Source organism: Danio rerio, chromosome 20 (assembly GCF_049306965.1).
Source record: "Danio rerio strain Tuebingen ecotype United States chromosome 20, GRCz12tu, whole genome shotgun sequence".
Taxonomy (NCBI): domain Eukaryota; kingdom Metazoa; phylum Chordata; class Actinopteri; order Cypriniformes; family Danionidae; genus Danio; species Danio rerio.
Window position 1 is genome coordinate 41,850,374 of NC_133195.1, and position 19,178 is coordinate 41,869,551.

The following is a 19,178-nucleotide window of genomic DNA, read 5'->3' on the forward strand; positions in this document are numbered from 1 at the left end:
TATCCTGTTTTTTTCCTTGTTTCTTAGACCCTCAAATGTGACTGCTAATGTAGAATTATATTATGTTTTAGAATTATATTACTATATATATTATTCTGAAAACTGAAGAAAGCTGTGTCAATTACATTATAAACGTATAATATACTCATGAAAATAGATTTACATTCATTCATTTTCTTTTTGGCTTAGTTCCTTTATTATTCAGGGGTCGCCACAGCGGAATGAACCGGCCACCTTTCCAGCATATAGGTTTACGCAGCAGATGATTAAAGACATTTATGGGAAAAGTCAAATTGCATCGTCAGATGGCATCAGATTCTGGTTTTGTTAGACTATTGTGTTATCCCTGTTTACCTCAGTCAGCACTTATATTTGCCAGTATTTGTCAATAGGAGTGTGCAATTTTTATCAAGGTAAAAATGCTACTTAATGTAAACTTTATATTCAGGAAACATATAAAAGTCAAAAACCCATACAGGGATTTTTAAAAATATAAATTAAATTATATTGTGGGAGTCATGGTGGCGCAGTGGGTAGCACGATCGCTTCACAGCAAGAAGGTCGCTGGTTCGAGGCTTGGCTGGGTAAGTTGGCATTTCTGTTTGTTGGCTTGGGTTTCCTCTGGGTGCTCCGGTGTCCTCCACAGTCGAAGACATGTGGTACAGGTGAATTGCGTAAGCTAAATTGTTCATAGTGTATGTGTGATAGGTTGCAGCTGGAAGGGCATCCGCTGCGTAAAACATATGCTGGATAAGTTGGCAGTTCATTCCGCTGTGGCGACCCCTGAATAATAAAGGAACTAAGCCAAAAAGAAAATGAATGAATGAATTATAGTGTATTAAATATTAAAACTAGCTACATTTATTTATGCATTTAGCAGACACTTATCCAAAGCAACCTACGTTGCATTTAAGGTGCACATTCAATCCCACAACTGTGTCATTGTTAATGCTATGGTTTACTTTTTGAGCTACAGATTACTCTGATTGACTGATTACTCTGTCATATTAACATAACCCTGGTTTCCAACTAATAATAAATATAAAAAAGATGAAGCACAACTGTTTCAACAATAATAATAAAAATGTAATTTTCTTCACCACCAAATTAACATATTAGAGTGGGTTCTTTATGTTTTTTTTACATTAAAGACTGGAATAATGAGAAAATATGAAAATATAGCCATGAAGAAATGAGATTAAATGTAAAAAATGTATATTAAAATAGAAAACATTAAGAGAAAAATCCAGATATTGCTGTTAATGTGATGTGGTATGGAATAATTTAGCATCAATATTTTTATCTTCTGTTGTCATTCAGTCACTTGTTGGTGACCGTCGGGGATGACCGCATGGCTAAAATGTGGGATGTCAGGAAAACCCACACGCCTCTTTTGGCAGTTAAGCGCTGCTTGTCTCCTGAAGTTTACTGGCCCCTCTTATGGAGTGGCTTCTTGATGGCTCAAGAGTGCTGCTTTGCGACGTGAGTCTACCTACTTTTTACTTTCCTTATTATATCATATTTGTGAGAGAGTTCACCCAAAAACAAAAGCTTGTTTGACTTGATTTTCTTACCTTAAATGCAAAAAATATATTTTTAAATAATGTTGAAAACTGGTAGCCACTGACTTAAATATTTCCAACTTTCTTCAGAACACCTTATTTTGTATTTAACAGAAAAACGTATCTAGTGAGTAAATGTGAGTAAATATTAAATTTTGGGTGAACTATCCTTTTTTTTAGTCAGGAAGGTTTTTTTTCATTATTAATAATATTATTAAATCATCTTTGTGTCTGTGTGTAGGTATGGACAACACGGCATTCACTACTTTGATTCTGGTTACCTTGGAATTAAGCCTTTTTTTGTGTGTCCAAGAAAAGCCACTATTTGGGTATGTGGACATATAAGTTAAACCCTTCAGGATTTTGTAATTGCTGAATTTTAATGCCAAATTAGGCAAATGTTAACATTTTGTGGAGCTTGCAAGCTTGCCCCCATATTTTGGGCAGTCAGGACACCGTTCTAATTCTTGCCCCATCACACAGTTACCATCTGCATAGTTTTACATTCAAAAACATTAAAGTATTCGCAAATTAAATATGCTCGTCTGGTGTGCAAAGCCTTGAGTTGTCAGTACACACTTCTCCTCTAGTGTGACATTATCGTAACACACATTCAAAGCCTCTTTCAACTAGGCCATGTGAGTTGTATCAATTGCTAAACTTCGTAATACTGTGTATACCCTCACGGGACACTTTATTAGGTACAACTGCTCGTTAACGCAAATTTCTAATCAGCTAATCACATGGCAGCTACTCAATGTATTAAGGCATATAAACATGGTCAAGGTGATCTGCTGCAGTTCAAATTGAGCATCAGAATGGAGAAGAAAGGTGATTTAAGTGGCTCTGAACATGTCATGGTTGTTGGTGCCAGACGGGCTGGTCTGAGTATTTCAGAAACTGCTGATCTACTAGGATTTTCACGCACAACCATTTCTAGGGTTTACAGAGAATGGCCCAAAAAAGAGAAAATATCCAGTGAGCAGCAGTTCTGTGGGCGCAAATGCCTTTTTGATGCCAGAGGTCAGAGGAGAATGGCCAGACTGGTTCAAGCTTATGGAAAGGCAACAGCAACTCAAATAACCACTCATTACAACTGAAAATGGTTACTTTCAGCAGGATTATGCGCCATGTCATAAAGCACAAATCATCTCAGATTGGTTTATTGAGCAGGACAATGAATTCACTGTACTTAAATGTCCTCCACAGTCACCAGAACTTCAATCTAATAAAGCACTTTTTGGATGTGGTGGAACAGGAGATTCAAATTATGGATATGCAACCGACAAATCTGTAGCAACTGTGTGATGCTATCATGTCAATATGGACCAAAATCTCTGAGGAATATTTCTAGTACCTTGTTGAATCTATGCCATTAAGGGTTAAGGCAGTTTTGAAACCAAAAGGGGGTTCAACACGATACTAGTAAGGTATACTTAATAAAGTGGCCAGTGAGTGCATGCACTGTATGCATTTGTCATCATAACCATAGCCTTCTCTCTCTTTCTATATTTCTTACACACAAACACAAGCATGCTCACTCTGCATCATTTCCATCAACGTGTTTAAATAGTCATCGACCAAGACAACTATTATGACATTATGGCATTTATTTTCAACCAATTAGTTTCATTTTCAAATATGACAAGCAGGCTGTAGGGGTCTCAACTGTAGTTTCTCTGTTTCTCTAAGTACTTCCTTTATATAAATTACAGAGATCAATAGTTCTAGAAAGTAAACAACAAAAAAATTATTAATTAAGATGTGTAAATTTGTGTATATTTTCTGAGCAAAACAATAAAATCAGTCATTTTAGTTGCAAAAATCATAATATGTTTGTTTTATGAAAACCTTTAGGGACTGATAAGAGTGAAAGATTAATGATGAATCCATAATAATGACAAAGCTATTCTCTTTTTCAGAGCCTTTCTATGTCCGATTGGATAAATGCATTTGCCATTGTGGATAATGGAGGAGACTGTTTATTTAGTTGTCTTCCTGAAATGGACATGGACCCCAGTAATCTCCGACGACGGAGATTTGTATGTTTATCATCATCATCATTATTTAGTTTCCCACATGTTAAATGAGAGCCTTAAGTTGACATGTTGCTCAATGCTTACAGTCCGTGTACAGGACTGACATGGTCCAGTTTGAAGCTGGTCAGAGGACAGCAGGTGAGGAACAGGCGGAGGAAGAAACTGAAGACAAGACCAGTATTCCTGGAAGAGAGCCATTGACCTACAGAGGAGCAGTCAAAAAAAACTTTCTCCACTTTCATGACTTGGACATGGTAAGAGAAACACAATTCATGAATAGATGATGTTTTGTGCAGTCATTGTTTAATGTCATCGTCATCATCTGGCAGTTGAACAGATTTTTTTATTAATGTGGTCTTGGGGCCTGAGAAATGATGTAGGTAATCAAGATTGATTTTTGTCACAAAATTGCTTGCAGTTTTACCAGAGCTTTGCACCACACTAAAATGTTTTAAAGGAAGGGACAGTCATTAAGCTTTTTCAGGCTGGCTTGTTAATCATTGCAAATGCAAGTTAATATTCTTATTAGTTTGTACCATTTTTGGTGTATTTTTGTATAGGCAAAAGTCTTAAAACAGAAATGTCTTGAAAGTTTTCAGATTTTAATTCAAATAATATATTTTTGAAGTTTACAACTATACCATATAATTCAGTTAAAAATATATATTTTTTATTTATCTAACGTTCATTATAGAAAACGATCACCCCGTTGTGTTGTTGTTATCATATGATTTTTGAGATAAATATACCGTGCATTTTTTATGTTACAGCCTTATTCCAAAATTAATTCAATTAATTTATTTCCTCAATTCTACACACAATAATGCTGATGTAAAAAAGATTTTTTGAAATTTTTGCAAATGTATTAAAAAGAAAAATCAGAAAAATCACATGTACATAAGTATCCAAATTGATAGTATCTACAAAAGCTCTAAATTGTTTCCACTGATCATTCTAAAGATGTTTCAGCAGCTTAATTGGAGTTCACCTGTGGTAAATTCAGTTGATTGGACATTATTTGAAAAGGCATACATATTTACATTTACATCTACATTTAGTCCTGTCTATATAAGCTCCCAGGGTTGAGACTGCATGTCAAAGCACAAACCAAGCATGAAGACTTGAAGGAATTGTCTGTAGACCTCCGAGACAGTATTGTCTCGAGGCACACATTTTGGGGAAGGTTACAGAAAAATATATGCTGCTCTGAAAGTTCCAATGAGCCCAGTGGCCTCCATCATCCATAAGTGGAAGATGTTTGGAACCACCAGGACTCTTCCTAGAGCTAGCCGGCCAACTAAGCTGAGTAATCAGGGGAGAAGGGCCTAAGTCAGGGAGGTGATCAATAACCTGATGGTCACTCTGTCTGAAGTCCAATGTTCTTCTGTGGATATAGGAGAACCTTACAGAAGGACAACCATCTGTGTTTTTTATTTTTCAGCAATTTCAAAAAATCTTTTCACATTGTCATTACGGGGTATTGTGTGTAGCATTTTGGGGAAATAAATGATTTGAATCCATAATGGAATAAGGCTGTAACATAAAAAAAGAGAAAAAAGTGAAGTGCTATGAATACTTTCGGGATGCACTGTATAGAGAGAGATGGGGTGGATGGGGGGATTCTTGGAAACAAAGATGAGAGAGGTAAAGAAACCAGCTTGGATTCATCTGGTTGGTTGATCATATGATTGTTGATGTGAGACCAGCTGTGGTCAGTCATAGCATGTGATCCTTTTGAAATTAGTTTATGAAACTTAATGCACATAATATGTAAGAAACACCTCTCTCAATTCTATGAAAAGTAAAAAGAAATCCAAGCAAAAATAAATAGATATCTAAATACATAAGAAAATAAATGCAATAATAAAGAAATACAAAAATAAATAAATGCACACATAAATAAATCAATAATACAAAAAAACTAGGTTTATTATAATAAAATTTAAATTAATACCCGCAGAAAATAAATGAAGGATAAAATAATAAATTTGTTTGTTAATTAAAAATGTATATTTATTTATTTATTTTGAAAAAACATATTTAAAAATGCTCATATCATAATCAGATGGAATCCAGGATTGCATTATATTTACGCAAATGACTTTAGATAAGTCATGAATTAAACCTCTTTTATATGTTCCTTTATAAAAATCCTACTTGATTATATTTTGTCAAATAATTGATTAATAAATGTTTTGTAATTAGCTCTTATGACATGCACTATATTTTATTTATTGATTGCAGATATGCACAATCATTTTATGATATGATATTGGAAAGCAACCACCCTACTTTCTAAAATACCATTAAAAAATCATTGTTGTTGATGTAAATACAGTCATTCATTGTTCTTGTTATCTCAGTACATTAACTGATGTTAACAAGCATAACTTCGGATTTAAACGGTGCATGAAATTAACATTAACTATGATTGATAAATGCAGTATTGTTTATTATTAACATAAGATATTCTTATTATCTTATGTTAGTATGCATAATATGTAGTTTATTATTATATTTTAACCAAATGGAACCCTACTGAAACATGACCAAAGTGTTAATATTGCTTAACTAACTATCTCTGCAATTTGACTAATGAATATGAAGCTATTAAATTATAATACTTGCCCTTAAAAGTATTAAGTGGAAGGGACATATCTACCCTATCATTATAGTTCATATACCCCTGTTTTTGTTCAACATAGTTTTTGTGTATGTGTGTTTGAAAAAAAATCATAATGTTCTTGTGGCCTCACTAATGTGTGTATGTGTGTGGTTATGACAGTGGCTGTGTGTGCTACTGCAGCCTATTCCACAGATCATTACTTGTGGACTGTGCAGAGGCTGTGGCCAGTCTGGATTTATTGGCTTAGTTATTTTCCCAGCACACCTGAGCGAGTGCAATGTCTGCATGTTAGAGCAGTGCCACCGCTGTCTCGTATCCCTTGGAGACTCGTCCTGCTTCTCATGGGTTATATGTTGATTAAGTCCTGCACCCTTCATTAATTTAAAGTCATGCCCGCCTGGAGGCTAAACCCCCATCCCTGAGATGCTCCATCTGTTCTGCTGCCTCACGCTCCAGCGCTTCACCCCCCTTCCATCAGTCCATCCCTCTGTCCATCCATATGAGCTTACAGTCTGAAGCAAACCAGAGCTACTTCAGATGAGAAAATTGACCTCGTCTTAGTCTTTGCTCTCAAACAGATGTATTCAGCTCTGTGAACAACAGTAGCTGGAAAAGAAATGTCACTTTTCTATGTCTTATTTATGTCCCTGTAATTAAAAATGCTTTGAATTGATACTTAATGGGGTTTTTTTATATTAAAATTTAGCCACATATTCCCTTATGATGGTTGGGTTCAGGGGTGGGGGTGTACTCATGTATTTGCTTCGAGAAAATGGATTTAAAACCATGGTTCAGGTAACTATCTTGGTATTTCCTGCATCTCGTGTTTCCAGTATTGCTAGCACTGTGACCCGAAATGTTTCGAGCTTCCTCACCTTGGTCCAGTATACTTGGGTCATTACTATTAGCTGCTGAAGGCGAATCAGTAAGACTCGCTCTTATTTGTGAAGGACAGCAAACTTATTTATTTTTGGTCGGCAAGAGGAAAACATATACTAAAATTATCGTTTTTACTAATTGTCCACTGCTAAAAATTTTTTAAAAATATGTCCCTGAGGTCCCCTTGTGGGCTGTTGAAAACCGCTGCAGTATTTTATTAAAATTGTACGTAAATTTGGGGCGATGCGGTGGCGCACCGGGTAGCGCTGTCGCCTCACAGCAAGGTCGCTGGTTCGAGCCTCAGTTGGCATTTCTGTGTAAAGTTTGCATGTTCTCCCTATGTTGGCGTGGGTTTCCTCTGGGTGCTCCGGTTTTGCCTGCAAATCTAAAGACATGCGCTCTAAATGAATTGGGTAAGCTACAGTAAATTGTTCATAGTGTATGTGTGTGAATAGGAGTGTATGGGTGTTTCCCAGTGATGGGTTACAGCTGGAAGGGCATCTGCTGTGTAAAACATATGCTAGATAAGTTGTCGGTTCATTCCACTGTGGCGACTCCTAATTAATAAAGGGACTAAGCTGAAAAGAAAATGATGATTGTTGATGATTGTTAAACATGATTCATGTTTATTTACACTTGATAATAACACTTAAAGTTTACATGACGTATGGTTCATTAAATGCATTGTTTTTCATCATACAAGGTTATTTGTTTTACACTTGTTTTATTTTATCCTTACTGTCATTTAATATTTAGTTAATAGTATAACACTAGTGATTATTAATAGAAATTTTGGTAACATTTTAAAATAATTATCAATCAATCAACTTCATTTTCCTGACTCAAGGTCCAATAAAAAACAAACACAAGTTACAATAATTCAAGGCAACTGATTTACTATGGTATATGAGGGGTGGCCAACCCTGTTCCTGGAGAGCAACCTTTCTGCAGATTTCAGTTGCAACCCATATCAAACACACCTGCCTTTAATTATGATGTGGTGTTCAGGTCCTAATTAATTGGTAAAAGTGTTTGATATGGGTAGCAACTGAAATCTGCAGGAAGGTGGCTCTCCACGAACAGGGTTGGCCACCCCTGGTGTGTGTGTTCGTGTGTGTGTGTGTGTGTGTGTGTATATATATATATATATATATATATATATATATATATATATATATATATATATATATATATATAGGGGGTTTCATTTTTTGTCATTTTATTCACAATCCCCCTGAAGCTTACAAAATATCCCTGTTTAATTAAGATAATATAATTTAAGCCATTATTTACTGTCAGTCACTTCATTTCTTGAAGGCGTTTGTCTATTTTTATACCTGAAAAGTGTTTAAACGCAACTATATTTGGCACTCTCAAACTCTTGGTTTTAGTCCTGATCCAATTATGATATTGAAACATTTTGACATGGAATGTAATGAGACGTAGCTGATGATAGCCATTATAAAAAGAGGTGGTATCAGCACATTTTTTTATCTTCTGTTTTGTTAACTTGTTAAGAATTGGTGTATTTTTATTTTTTTTTGTCTCTTAGGGGAACTTTTCTAAGTGTGAAAATCGGCCCATGATGAAGCACCTACAACAACACGAGCTCAAAGGTGCTGCTAAAGTGGACCAGATGCCACTGAGTGCCCTCTACAAGGTGAGATCACATTTATCTAAGCTGCAGCACAAGCCCAGCTGAGGCCCTATCAGTGTGGAGACAGAAAAACTACATGCCTGCTCCACCTGATGCTTGTTTCATGCCAGGATAACCATCTGAGCGGGATTATTTTATACTAGTTGGCCACCTACTAGACCACAGGTAGGGCTGCTGTGTGTAAACTAATCAAAATCAAGTATTCAAGGGAGATTTGTAAATAGATATATTGGACATGGTCAATTGTAATTGATCAAAATGTAATTATTCTGTACCGTATAACTTTTTTGTTCTTTTGCTTTTTTGCTATGTTATTGGTAACTTGGTTTGGTTATATTTAGCTTCTTTTTATTCCTTTTCGCTTGTCAACTGGCAGTCAATAAAGTCAAATGCAGTAACCAGACTGTTCCTGTTAATTAAGGCAAACATGTCAGGTAAATGAACATTTCAAAAACTTAAACAGTGCTCTTCACTCATTTTCCATCGGCTTAGTTCCTGATTTATCAGGGATCGCCACAGCGGAATGAACTGCCAATTACTCTGGCATATGTTTTATGTTTTTAAATTTATGAAAAATTATTATGCAAAGTCAGGGAAATCCAGCTTTTTAGTGATGAAAAGTCAGTACATTTGAGATTTGGCTAAGATTGGGAACCCTGCTTGTCACTTTAAATCTTAGTTTAGATTTTCCAAAATGTAAATTTTCTGTACCATGTTTTCCAAATTATGCTGTTTCACGCCTATTGTTATGGTTAGGCTATTTTTTTTTTTTTTAGCTCATTTAAATTTTTTTCATACTCATCAAGTGAAAGTCGCTTACTGCAAGTCAGATGCAGTCTCCAGATTGCAGACAGATAATGTACATCTGAAGCTTATCTTCAAAATGACCAATTCAAAGTGTTAAAACATAGACGACTGAAAAGCTAAATATAAAATTAGGAAACTACTATTGAGCTGTCAAATATAAGAAAGGGAGCATGCAAAAAGTACCTTTTTCCAGTAGGAATGACATCCCGTCTCATGATTCTCTCTTCAAATAGCAATATATGTCTATTACATACTGTATCCATAATGCACTGTGGTATAGCCTGGTTTGTTAGTTTGTTGGATTGTTTTGCTTTCTCACTACAATCGATCCACTCCAGAATTTGTTTCAATCGAGCTGAGACCATCTCATTCAGGCGATCTCGGGCAGATTGTTTTGCCGCAGATCCAAGCGTGATTGCTGGATTCACATATGCCAAACAAACAACGCTAACTCGGGAAACTAGCCAGGTTCCGAAACAAAAGTCTAGATGTAAAAGCACCCTAAGTCTGTGCAAAATTATCCATTGTTGTTATCAAAAAGACTATTAAAGTAATCCAAAATGATATTCAAGTTAAAACAATAATAATAACATTATTTTAACATATTGTTTTAATATTCTGTTATTACTATACTGTATAATAACAAAAGCAGCCAGATTTTCCCTTCATTGGCTATCATGGAAATTCATCTTTTAAGTCTGTACAAGTCAGGGAGTTTGACATTTGGCTTATGGAAGTTTTCACCATAATAGACATCTAAAGATAGATGTCTTTGCTAAAACAATCTAGAAGACGTCTAACAATTGTCTTAAAATAGCCATCAAATAGACAGATTGGAAAGTTTTCACATTTGTAGTTGTTCATTACTGTGTATTTGAGGAATACTCTATTTTTGTTCTATTGTTAGAGGTCTATTAGATTTTCACTGACTGCAGTCTTAGCCTTGTTTTTGCTTCTATTTAAAAATATGTACTAGGTACTTGTGATTTTATTCTGACTGTCTCACAATTGCGAATTTACGTTTCCCAATTTAGACTTTGTTCTTACAATTTACAACTCTGAGAAGAAATGTTTAAATTGTGACATGAGTCAGAAAAGTGATATTTAAATTCATAATTAAAAAAATTCAATTGTAAGAAATTAAATTGCAACTTTGTGAAAAAGTCAGATTTAAGACAATTTAAACAGATTTAAAAACAAGACTTTTTGTCACAATTTCAATGTTATATTTTGGAGTTCTAACATTTTTCCCAAAATGTGTTTTGTCTTTTAATCTTTTTGTTTTATTTATTTTTTTTTCAGAAATGAATCTGTCTTAATTCAAACTTTTTTTGCCCAGATGAGAACTAAAGTGATTACTCCATGTGCAATATAAGACTTTGACTCTGAACGTATTCTGAAAGGTGATAAATCAGCAGTCAAGTGAAAACTGAATGTATTTTTGTTGTATTGTTGTTCTCTTTGGATGAGCTGTAGTTGTGCTGCTGTCTGGAGTGTTTGCACCAGCCAGTGAAAGGGAGAAAGAGCTGAGAGTTAAGCTGGAAGATGGATGGAAACTAATGGTCTGTAAAATTAGGAAAATGTCACTCCGGATCTAGAGAGGATGATGGGAGGAGAGCAGGAAAATTGGGAGACTGGGTTTTTCCTCAAAAGTATTCGATCATTTGCGCTTACAAAGATTTCATGAAATGTCCAGTTGCAATTCATTGATTTTTTTTTTATTTTATTTGTATTTATTGTTTTGTATGTAGTTCTTTTTGGATGATGTCAAGATTACTATAGTAAAATAAAAATCTAAAAATGTACTTAAAATAAACTTTAGCTCATATTATTATTAGTATAACAACAATAACTTTTAGTTTACCTAAAGTAAACCAAAACTAAAATAAATGTAAATGTATGTCTTTGACCCATTTGACCCAAAACTATTAATACAAATGTGGTTATTGTATATAGTCATATTATGTATACTATTAAAGGCAAGTTAAGTGTCTACTTTAATACTTCAAATAATGTTTGTAAAAATAAAATGTCGAAATATGGGTGAAATATTTTTGCGTAACAGTTAATTAGAGATTTATTTATTATAATTAATTTACGAAACAGTTTTGTAAAAATAAAACAACACGTGCTTATTAAAATGTATACATTTTATTCATTTATTTTTAAATGACTTAAATCTTTCTGAAACATAAATCCAGCGGCAAAGTAAAAGGCAAAAAATGACAAAATAAACATTTATACACAAAATAGAAAACAAGCATTTTCACTATTATTCTCAACTTTTTGACCCATTCCAATTATTTCTCAATTTTATTTTTATTATACTATTCTTTATTTTGTTTTGAAATGTATAGACATACAATAAATATATTTCCAAAATACCCCTGAATATTCTCCCATACCTCCCAAACTTCATTTTTGGAGAAGAGAGTTGTGTCCAAAGCAAAAGTTGCAGACAGAATTGGCTGTTTTCCCAGCAGGTGAAGTGTTTATTGTTGAGCAGCACCACATGCACAGTGATCCGAGCAGTGCTGAAATGCTTTACTGCTGCCAGTGCCAATGCTTTCACTGACCTACAGAGGACATGCGGGAACAGAAGCTTAAATACACCTTGGTAATGGCTAATTCATCCAAATGGAGGTCCAGACTATAAAATATATTTACACAGGGGACCAAATGAACACCAAATAAATGCCAACTGCAAGAAACCTGCCTTTTAAACTGATTTAAATGGTTAATCGCAACTATATATTTATGGCAAGATGCTGCAAATAAATATGGGGGAAAAAATAACAATCAATTATCGTCATACACCCCAAGTTGAGTAATTTGGAGTGTTTGCATGGATGGATGGATGGATACAGTGCATCCGGAAGGTATTCATAGTGCTTCACTTTTCCCACATTTTTTATGTTACAGCCTTATTCCAAAATGGATTTAATTCATTTATTTCCTCAATTCTACACACAATAGCCCATAATGACAATGTGAAAAAAGCTTTTTTGAAATTGTTGCACATCTATTAAAGATAAAAAAAAAATCTGAAAAATCACATGTACATAAGTATTCACAGCCTTTGCTGTGAAGCTCTAAATTGTTTCCACTGATTATTCTTGATGTTTCAGCAGCTTAACTGGAGTTCATCTGTGATAAATTCAGTTGATTGAACATGATTTGAAAAGGCATACACCTGTCTATATAAGCTCCCAGGGTTGACAGTGCATGTCAAAGCACAAACCAAGCATTAAGACAAAGGAATCGTCTGCAGACTCTTGAGACAGGATTGTCTTGCTGTAAGGGGAGATTTATGGTTCAGTGCAGGAGAAAAAAAAACTAATTGAAAAAACAACCTTAAAAATAAAATTTTGCACCATCATTTAAATCTACAGACAAAAGTTGATTGTCTGAAGAAAAAAAAGTAGCCTAAAAAAAGCTCAAAATGTTTCACTTGACAGGTGCATTAAGAAACGTGTGTGTTTTTGACAGAAATGTTTCTCCTTGTAATGTGAGTGTGTTTTTACTTGGTCTTGCAGGTTCGTTTTAACCCGAACATGGATGCGTACAACTGGTTGTTGTCAGGCGGTCAGTCAGGATTGGTGCGAGTGAATTGTGCTCGTGGACTGAGCTGCTCTATCATGATGAAGGAGCTTCGTGAAGCTCAAGCCCAGTTCAGCGCCATGTTCCAGTCTCGGGAGCCTGATGACTCGGTGACAGCTGTCCGTCACAGCACAGCGGACACAGTACAAGTGCACTAGTCTCCGCCCACTCTATCCTTAAATGGACTGTGTCTGAACAGGCTGACAAACCTTTTTTTAAACGATTGATGACGCACCGACTTTTTATCCTTAACTTATATTGAAATATTTTGATACAAGGCTCTGTATATTTCTGTTTTTATATTTTTGTGCGATTCATTTTAGCTCTGTGTATAAGGAGGTCAACTTGTTTGCAACGATGTGAAGATCCAAAAAGAAAAGTGTTGTTTTTTATTTAGCCTTATCTCAGGGTGTTGTTCTTCAGGTATGTGTGGACAATGAAATGGTCAGCACTTATAGTACCAGTTTCATTTACGAGGAGCTCTATAGTCTCTCTTCTGTGAACTAGAGCTTGCCATTGGCTAGACTGTTCCAGTTATTTTATTACTTTAGGTGGTAAAGATAACATTTTGCCCCCTGAATCTTAGTTTTAAAGAAAGAATTGACCCCAAACTTAAACATAAACCTGTCATTCTAAACCTGAATGACTTGACTACTTCTGTGGAACACCAAAGACCAGAAATGTATTGATTTAATATTGATATTAATGTTTTGAATTTCTTTGGTTTAATAAAAATGTAAGTGCATCTGAGGTCCAGAAAGATTTCAGATGTCCACACTTGCATTCATTTCAATTGATGTGCAAAGAAATAATATTATGTGAAATTCCTGCCTTTCACATCAATATAATTGAAATATGGAGCATTTAGATAAAGTATATCATTAATAACAAATGTCAAAATCCTTTTTTTTTTGTGATTTTTTTTTCCCTCCTATGTGCTGCTTTTAATAATGGGATTGTTCAATTTATGAGGAAAAACCTTCCCCTTGTGAAAATGTGCTCTCCAGTTTGTCTGTATTTAGGAGTACAATGTAAACTACACACATTCAATTCAATTCAATTAAGTAATTTCATATTTCAATTCAATTCAATTAATTGACAGCTTAGATTGGATTTTTAAACTTCTTCAAAACTTTCACCATGATTGTGTGTAATTTACATCGTAGAGCAAAATGGCAAGATAATTTACTGCAGATCTTTATGTAATTTTGAAAATAAATGATAAATAAATGAATTGGTCTTCTGGATTTTTGAAGTCACAAACTCTGCATATAAAGTGAGCAATCATTCACAATTGCTTCCTTAATCACGTTGCAGCAGTGCTAACATGATGTTAAAGTAACAGAGTAGAAGAAAATCATAAATAACCTTGTATATATTTCTGTGTTTATTTTGTATGTACTTATGAAACTGAGATTTTTCTTTTTACATGTGGAGCTCAACAACCCAGATCCCTATTAAATTGCATTTGACAGAAAGCAGAGGCCATTACAAAAGTAAAAAATCCCCATTTTGTGTTCCACAGAAGAAATAATGTCATACAGGTTTGAAACGACATGAGGGGCAGTAGATTATTAATATTATGACAGAACTGATCATTTACAGTTATAGTTCATCCAATAAAGAAAATCTGCTGTTAATTTGCTCACTCTCTGGACACACAAGGTTTAACTTGTGACAATATGACCATGTGACATTTTTTATTACCTCAGTAGAACATTTAAAAAAAGATTTGTAGCTGACACTGTCCTCTATGGTCATTAATTACATGCAGGTCAACAGCCATTGGCACTTTCAAAAACCCATACTGGTCAAACTAAATTACTGATGTTGTAAATGATATTATAAAAAATAAAGTTTTATCCGCAAATAAATGTTTTGCTTCATAAGACCTCCATGTATTGCAAGAAGCTGTGGATATTGATTTTTGTGATGATTGTATCTTTCTCAAAGTGCTGAAAACCATTGTGTCTCATTTTTTGAGCCACCTAAGAACATGGTTTCAGCCTAAAATTCTCTCTAATGTTCTAGTGAAGGAAACTGTTCACCTACATCTTGGATGTCCAGAGGGTGAGTAGATTAAAGGAACACTTCACTTATTTGGAAATAGGCTCAGTTTACATCTCACCTAGAGTTACACATTTGGGTTTTACCATTTGTAATGCATTCAGTTGATTTGTAGGTCTGACGGGTTCATTTTTAGCTTAGCTTAGCATAAATCATTGAATCAGATTAGACCATTAGCATCTTGCTCAATTTCAAAAAAGAGTTTTGATCATTTTTCTATTTAAAGCTGTACTCTATTGGGTACGAAGACTAACAGAAATTGAGAAGTTCCCATTTTTAGGTCTATACGGCTAGGAACTGAACTCTGATCCTGGAGTAATGCACCAGGCGAAATGATATTATGCAGCACTTGAAAATAGTTCCCTAAGTAAAAGTGCTGCATAACATCATGGTACAGCAGGAAAGTTCATTGATTATTAAACTTGAATGAGAATTTATACATGATGTAAAGCTTGACAGAAGAGTGCAGCTTTAAATATTAAAATATTGAAGCTATGGTCATTTTTGAGAAAGATGCTAATGGTCTAATCTGATTCAATGATTTATGCTAAGCTAAGCTATAACTGCTCTCACCAGACCCAGAAGGAGTTTTAAAATGAGCCTTATATAAAGTGTTACATTAACAGCACAAATTCATACTTGTTTGCACTATTTCTGTAATCGTGCATCCTGACCATTGTTGTCATTCTAATTCCCTCCCACTGAAAACTTTATCACTTATTTTCCAGCTCGTGCATTCGTTCTTCTTACTTGGGTCTAGTCAAAGTTGTAAAGGACATCACGGACTCCAGTGAGAACATCAGTCTGCATGAGAGTTAATGTTGTCCGTGAACCAAATGCACTCTGCCGGTAAGATCAGATGCACCTTGATACACACCTCATAATTCATGACCTCAATTATGGCTGAGTGAATTTAAATGACTCCAGCGATGGGGAGTCTGGAGAAGTGCCAGTCAGATTAATGCTGCTGAGAAGGAAGCTTATTATAATGGTGCTGTTTATGTCCGTAGTGGATTTCGATTTACTGTGGTAATTTGAATAGCTCAGTCTCACCGTATGGTTGGTACATTTGGGCTGTTTTATCAGTGAATGCTTGGATAAAATGCATTTTCTACTAATTATCACGGTATAATTAATTATTCATGTGAAAGATGGTGTTTGGTCATGATTTTATTACAGCTTACAAAAATCATACACATTATGTGACAGATATAAAATTAAAAGCATGTAAAAATTAAACATCCATCATTTGATTTCTGGTTATAGTGGTTTTTATGTGGCCACATACAGGATAACTGTAAAACATTTACGCACAGGACTTTTAAAGACATATACGTTTGTACAAGAAGCAGATTTATATACACATCCACAAATCTGAGGCACAACGAAAAATAGTCATGTTGATTATTTACAGTTTTCACAGAACAACATTAATGTCTTTCAGTTCATGACACAAAATGCAGAACATGTCAAAAACGCGTCCAATGATGTACTGTCTCACGCTCCACTATCAATTTCGAAGCTTTCATTGGGTTGAGCGCACTTGCATCTGAAATTGATTTTGGATTTATCATATACATCTTAGTGCTATACGTGTGCAAAATCTAAACTGGGCTTTCTGACTATTCTGAATTCTAGGAAACAATACATGGTGGCCATTTTTCACTCTTTTCTTGAGCGATTATAAAGTCCTATTCTATGTATTTAATATATATATCTTAATATTGATTGTTTCCCAGAGATATATATATATATATATATATATATATATATATATATATATATATATATATATATATATATATATATATATATATATATATATATATATAACATTAGATGTTTAAAAATGCCAGTAGGAAGCAGGTTCCAGAATCAGCATATTTTGTTGTTCTTACTATTTATTAATAATTTCCTGTCAAAAACCCTAAAACATGCACTGATCATTGCTGTTATGCAGTACATTTTTATGTTACGTCTGTTTTAATTACTAATGAATAAAATATTAAACTCCAGTTTGTAAAAATAAAATGGTTCTGAGATTGAATTTTTATTGTATTTTAATTTAGCAATTTGTGAAGAAATATTTAATGTGTGTCCTATAATCCATTTGAGTTTTTGTAAACAAAGGCCAATATCTTAATGACGTCAAGCACCAGGAAGTGGAATGGAAATGTTTCCTGAAGGAAGACAGCAAACATTAGTAAGTATTCTGTGATGTTTTGTGTTTGTCTTGTTTTTAAATATTAAATCTGATAATAGACTACAGCTCTGATAGAGAGTTTTGAACGCATGTGTGCAAGACAGAAGACAAACAATAGTCAGGATTTGTATTAAGTAATACATAAAGTTTTTTTCATGTATATTTTATAATGGGGGCATATACTTTTTGACATTTTCTTCTATAACGCAGATTACAGAAGTCCTCTTTTCATAAAAATGGACTATTTAATAACACAATTGACATAATATGTGAGAAGTCAGAGTGTTATAATTGAGCCCATATGGTTGGTGTGATTAGGGACAATAAATTGATTTCTTTAAATTGATTTTATATTATTATTAAAATACAGTATATATATATATATATATATATATATATATATATATATATATATATATATATATATATATATATATATATATATATATATATATATATTAGTAATTATATTTAGTTATTTAAATATATTTTTCTCAATATATTAATCAGCTAATGAGTCAAAATCTTTAACCAAACTGTAATGAAATGGTTCAAGATAGACAAAGACAGCACAACCCTATTGTAATTGTGTGAGCATTATGGTTAGGGTAGTTGAATCATGGCTAATTTAAATACAATTTATTTATTTATTTATTTATTTTTACCTGTGGTAGCAAGATTTTGTTAGTCAAATGTCCCCCCAGTATTATTTTTAACCTTATTGAATTATTTTTTGGTCCCAGGGGAAAAAAACTGCTTATAAATCATATAGAATTAATTATTTTCAGTCTAAAGTTGTCTGGGTGTCTCCTGAAATACAGTAACCATATTTGTATAAAATATACACTACCCAGCAAGCAGTAATTGTTTTTAAAAGATGTCTAATATGTCTAAACATATTTGTCTTGGCTAAAACAAGACTAAATTTGGGCTGTCTGTGAAAATCTAATAGACGTCTTAGAATGCCAAAACTAGACTATTCATCAAATAAACACAAATGAATGACTATGACTACACATATAAAGCTTGTCTAATCTGTCTATTTGATGTCTATTTTTGGGCTATTCATAAATGTCTATTAGATTTTCACTGACTGCCCAAGTTTAGCCTTGTTTTAGTTACTTTTAGATGTCTATTAGACATCTATTAAACACAAAGTTGTTTGCTGGATAGTAATACAGTTGATATATGTTCACTTATATAGACTTTATTATTAAATTAAATCAAGAAGTCAGTGTGTTACAATCGACCCTTTGCTTTGTGTGATTAGGGTCAAATAAGGCTGATTTATATATATATATATATATATATATATATATATATATATATATATATATATATATTTGTATATGTGTGGATTAAATTCTGTTAGATCTCATACTGAAAAATATAGAAGTCTTTCACTCTTTTTTTTTTGCAGAACACTTTTCAACCAGTCGATTATTTTAGTGGTATATTTACTTTATTGAAATGGTTTAAGATGGACATTAACAGAACAACCCAATGTGATCATGTGAGACGGATGATTAGAGCAGCATAACAATGGTTATTGATTTTAATACTAATAAATGTAATATTTTTTTGTTTTGTTTTTAAAGGGAAAAGTCCACACAAGTATAGTAATATAGCTACCCATACATTTTGACCTTGTGGAGACATTTCTTGACTTATAAATCATACAGAATGGTGCATTTTAAATGTAAAATGTCGTAATGTTTACTGTGTGGGTTGTGTTAAG

General features: G+C 33.7%; 1 protein-coding gene across 4 annotated transcripts in view; it reads left to right on the forward strand.

Moving 5' to 3' along the window:
* Positions 1–15,044, forward strand: part of gtf3c2 (general transcription factor IIIC, polypeptide 2, beta) — a 42,067-nt gene extending 27,023 nt beyond the window's left edge. For 3 of the 4 annotated variants that reach the window (XM_073932867.1, XM_005160828.6, XM_073932868.1), the window contains exons 14-19: positions 1,321–1,482; positions 1,804–1,891; positions 3,485–3,604; positions 3,688–3,855; positions 8,659–8,766; positions 13,107–15,044. In XM_073932867.1, coding sequence (XP_073788968.1) covers positions 1,321–1,482; positions 1,804–1,891; positions 3,485–3,604; positions 3,688–3,855; positions 8,659–8,766; positions 13,107–13,328 — 868 coding nt within the window. In that variant the 3' untranslated portion in view covers positions 13,329–15,044. The remainder of the gene's footprint in view (positions 1–1,320; positions 1,483–1,803; positions 1,892–3,484; positions 3,605–3,687; positions 3,856–8,658; positions 8,767–13,106) is intronic. The other variant, NM_001045018.2, reaches the window with a different exon arrangement.
* The last annotated feature ends 4,134 nt before the right edge of the window (positions 15,045–19,178 follow it).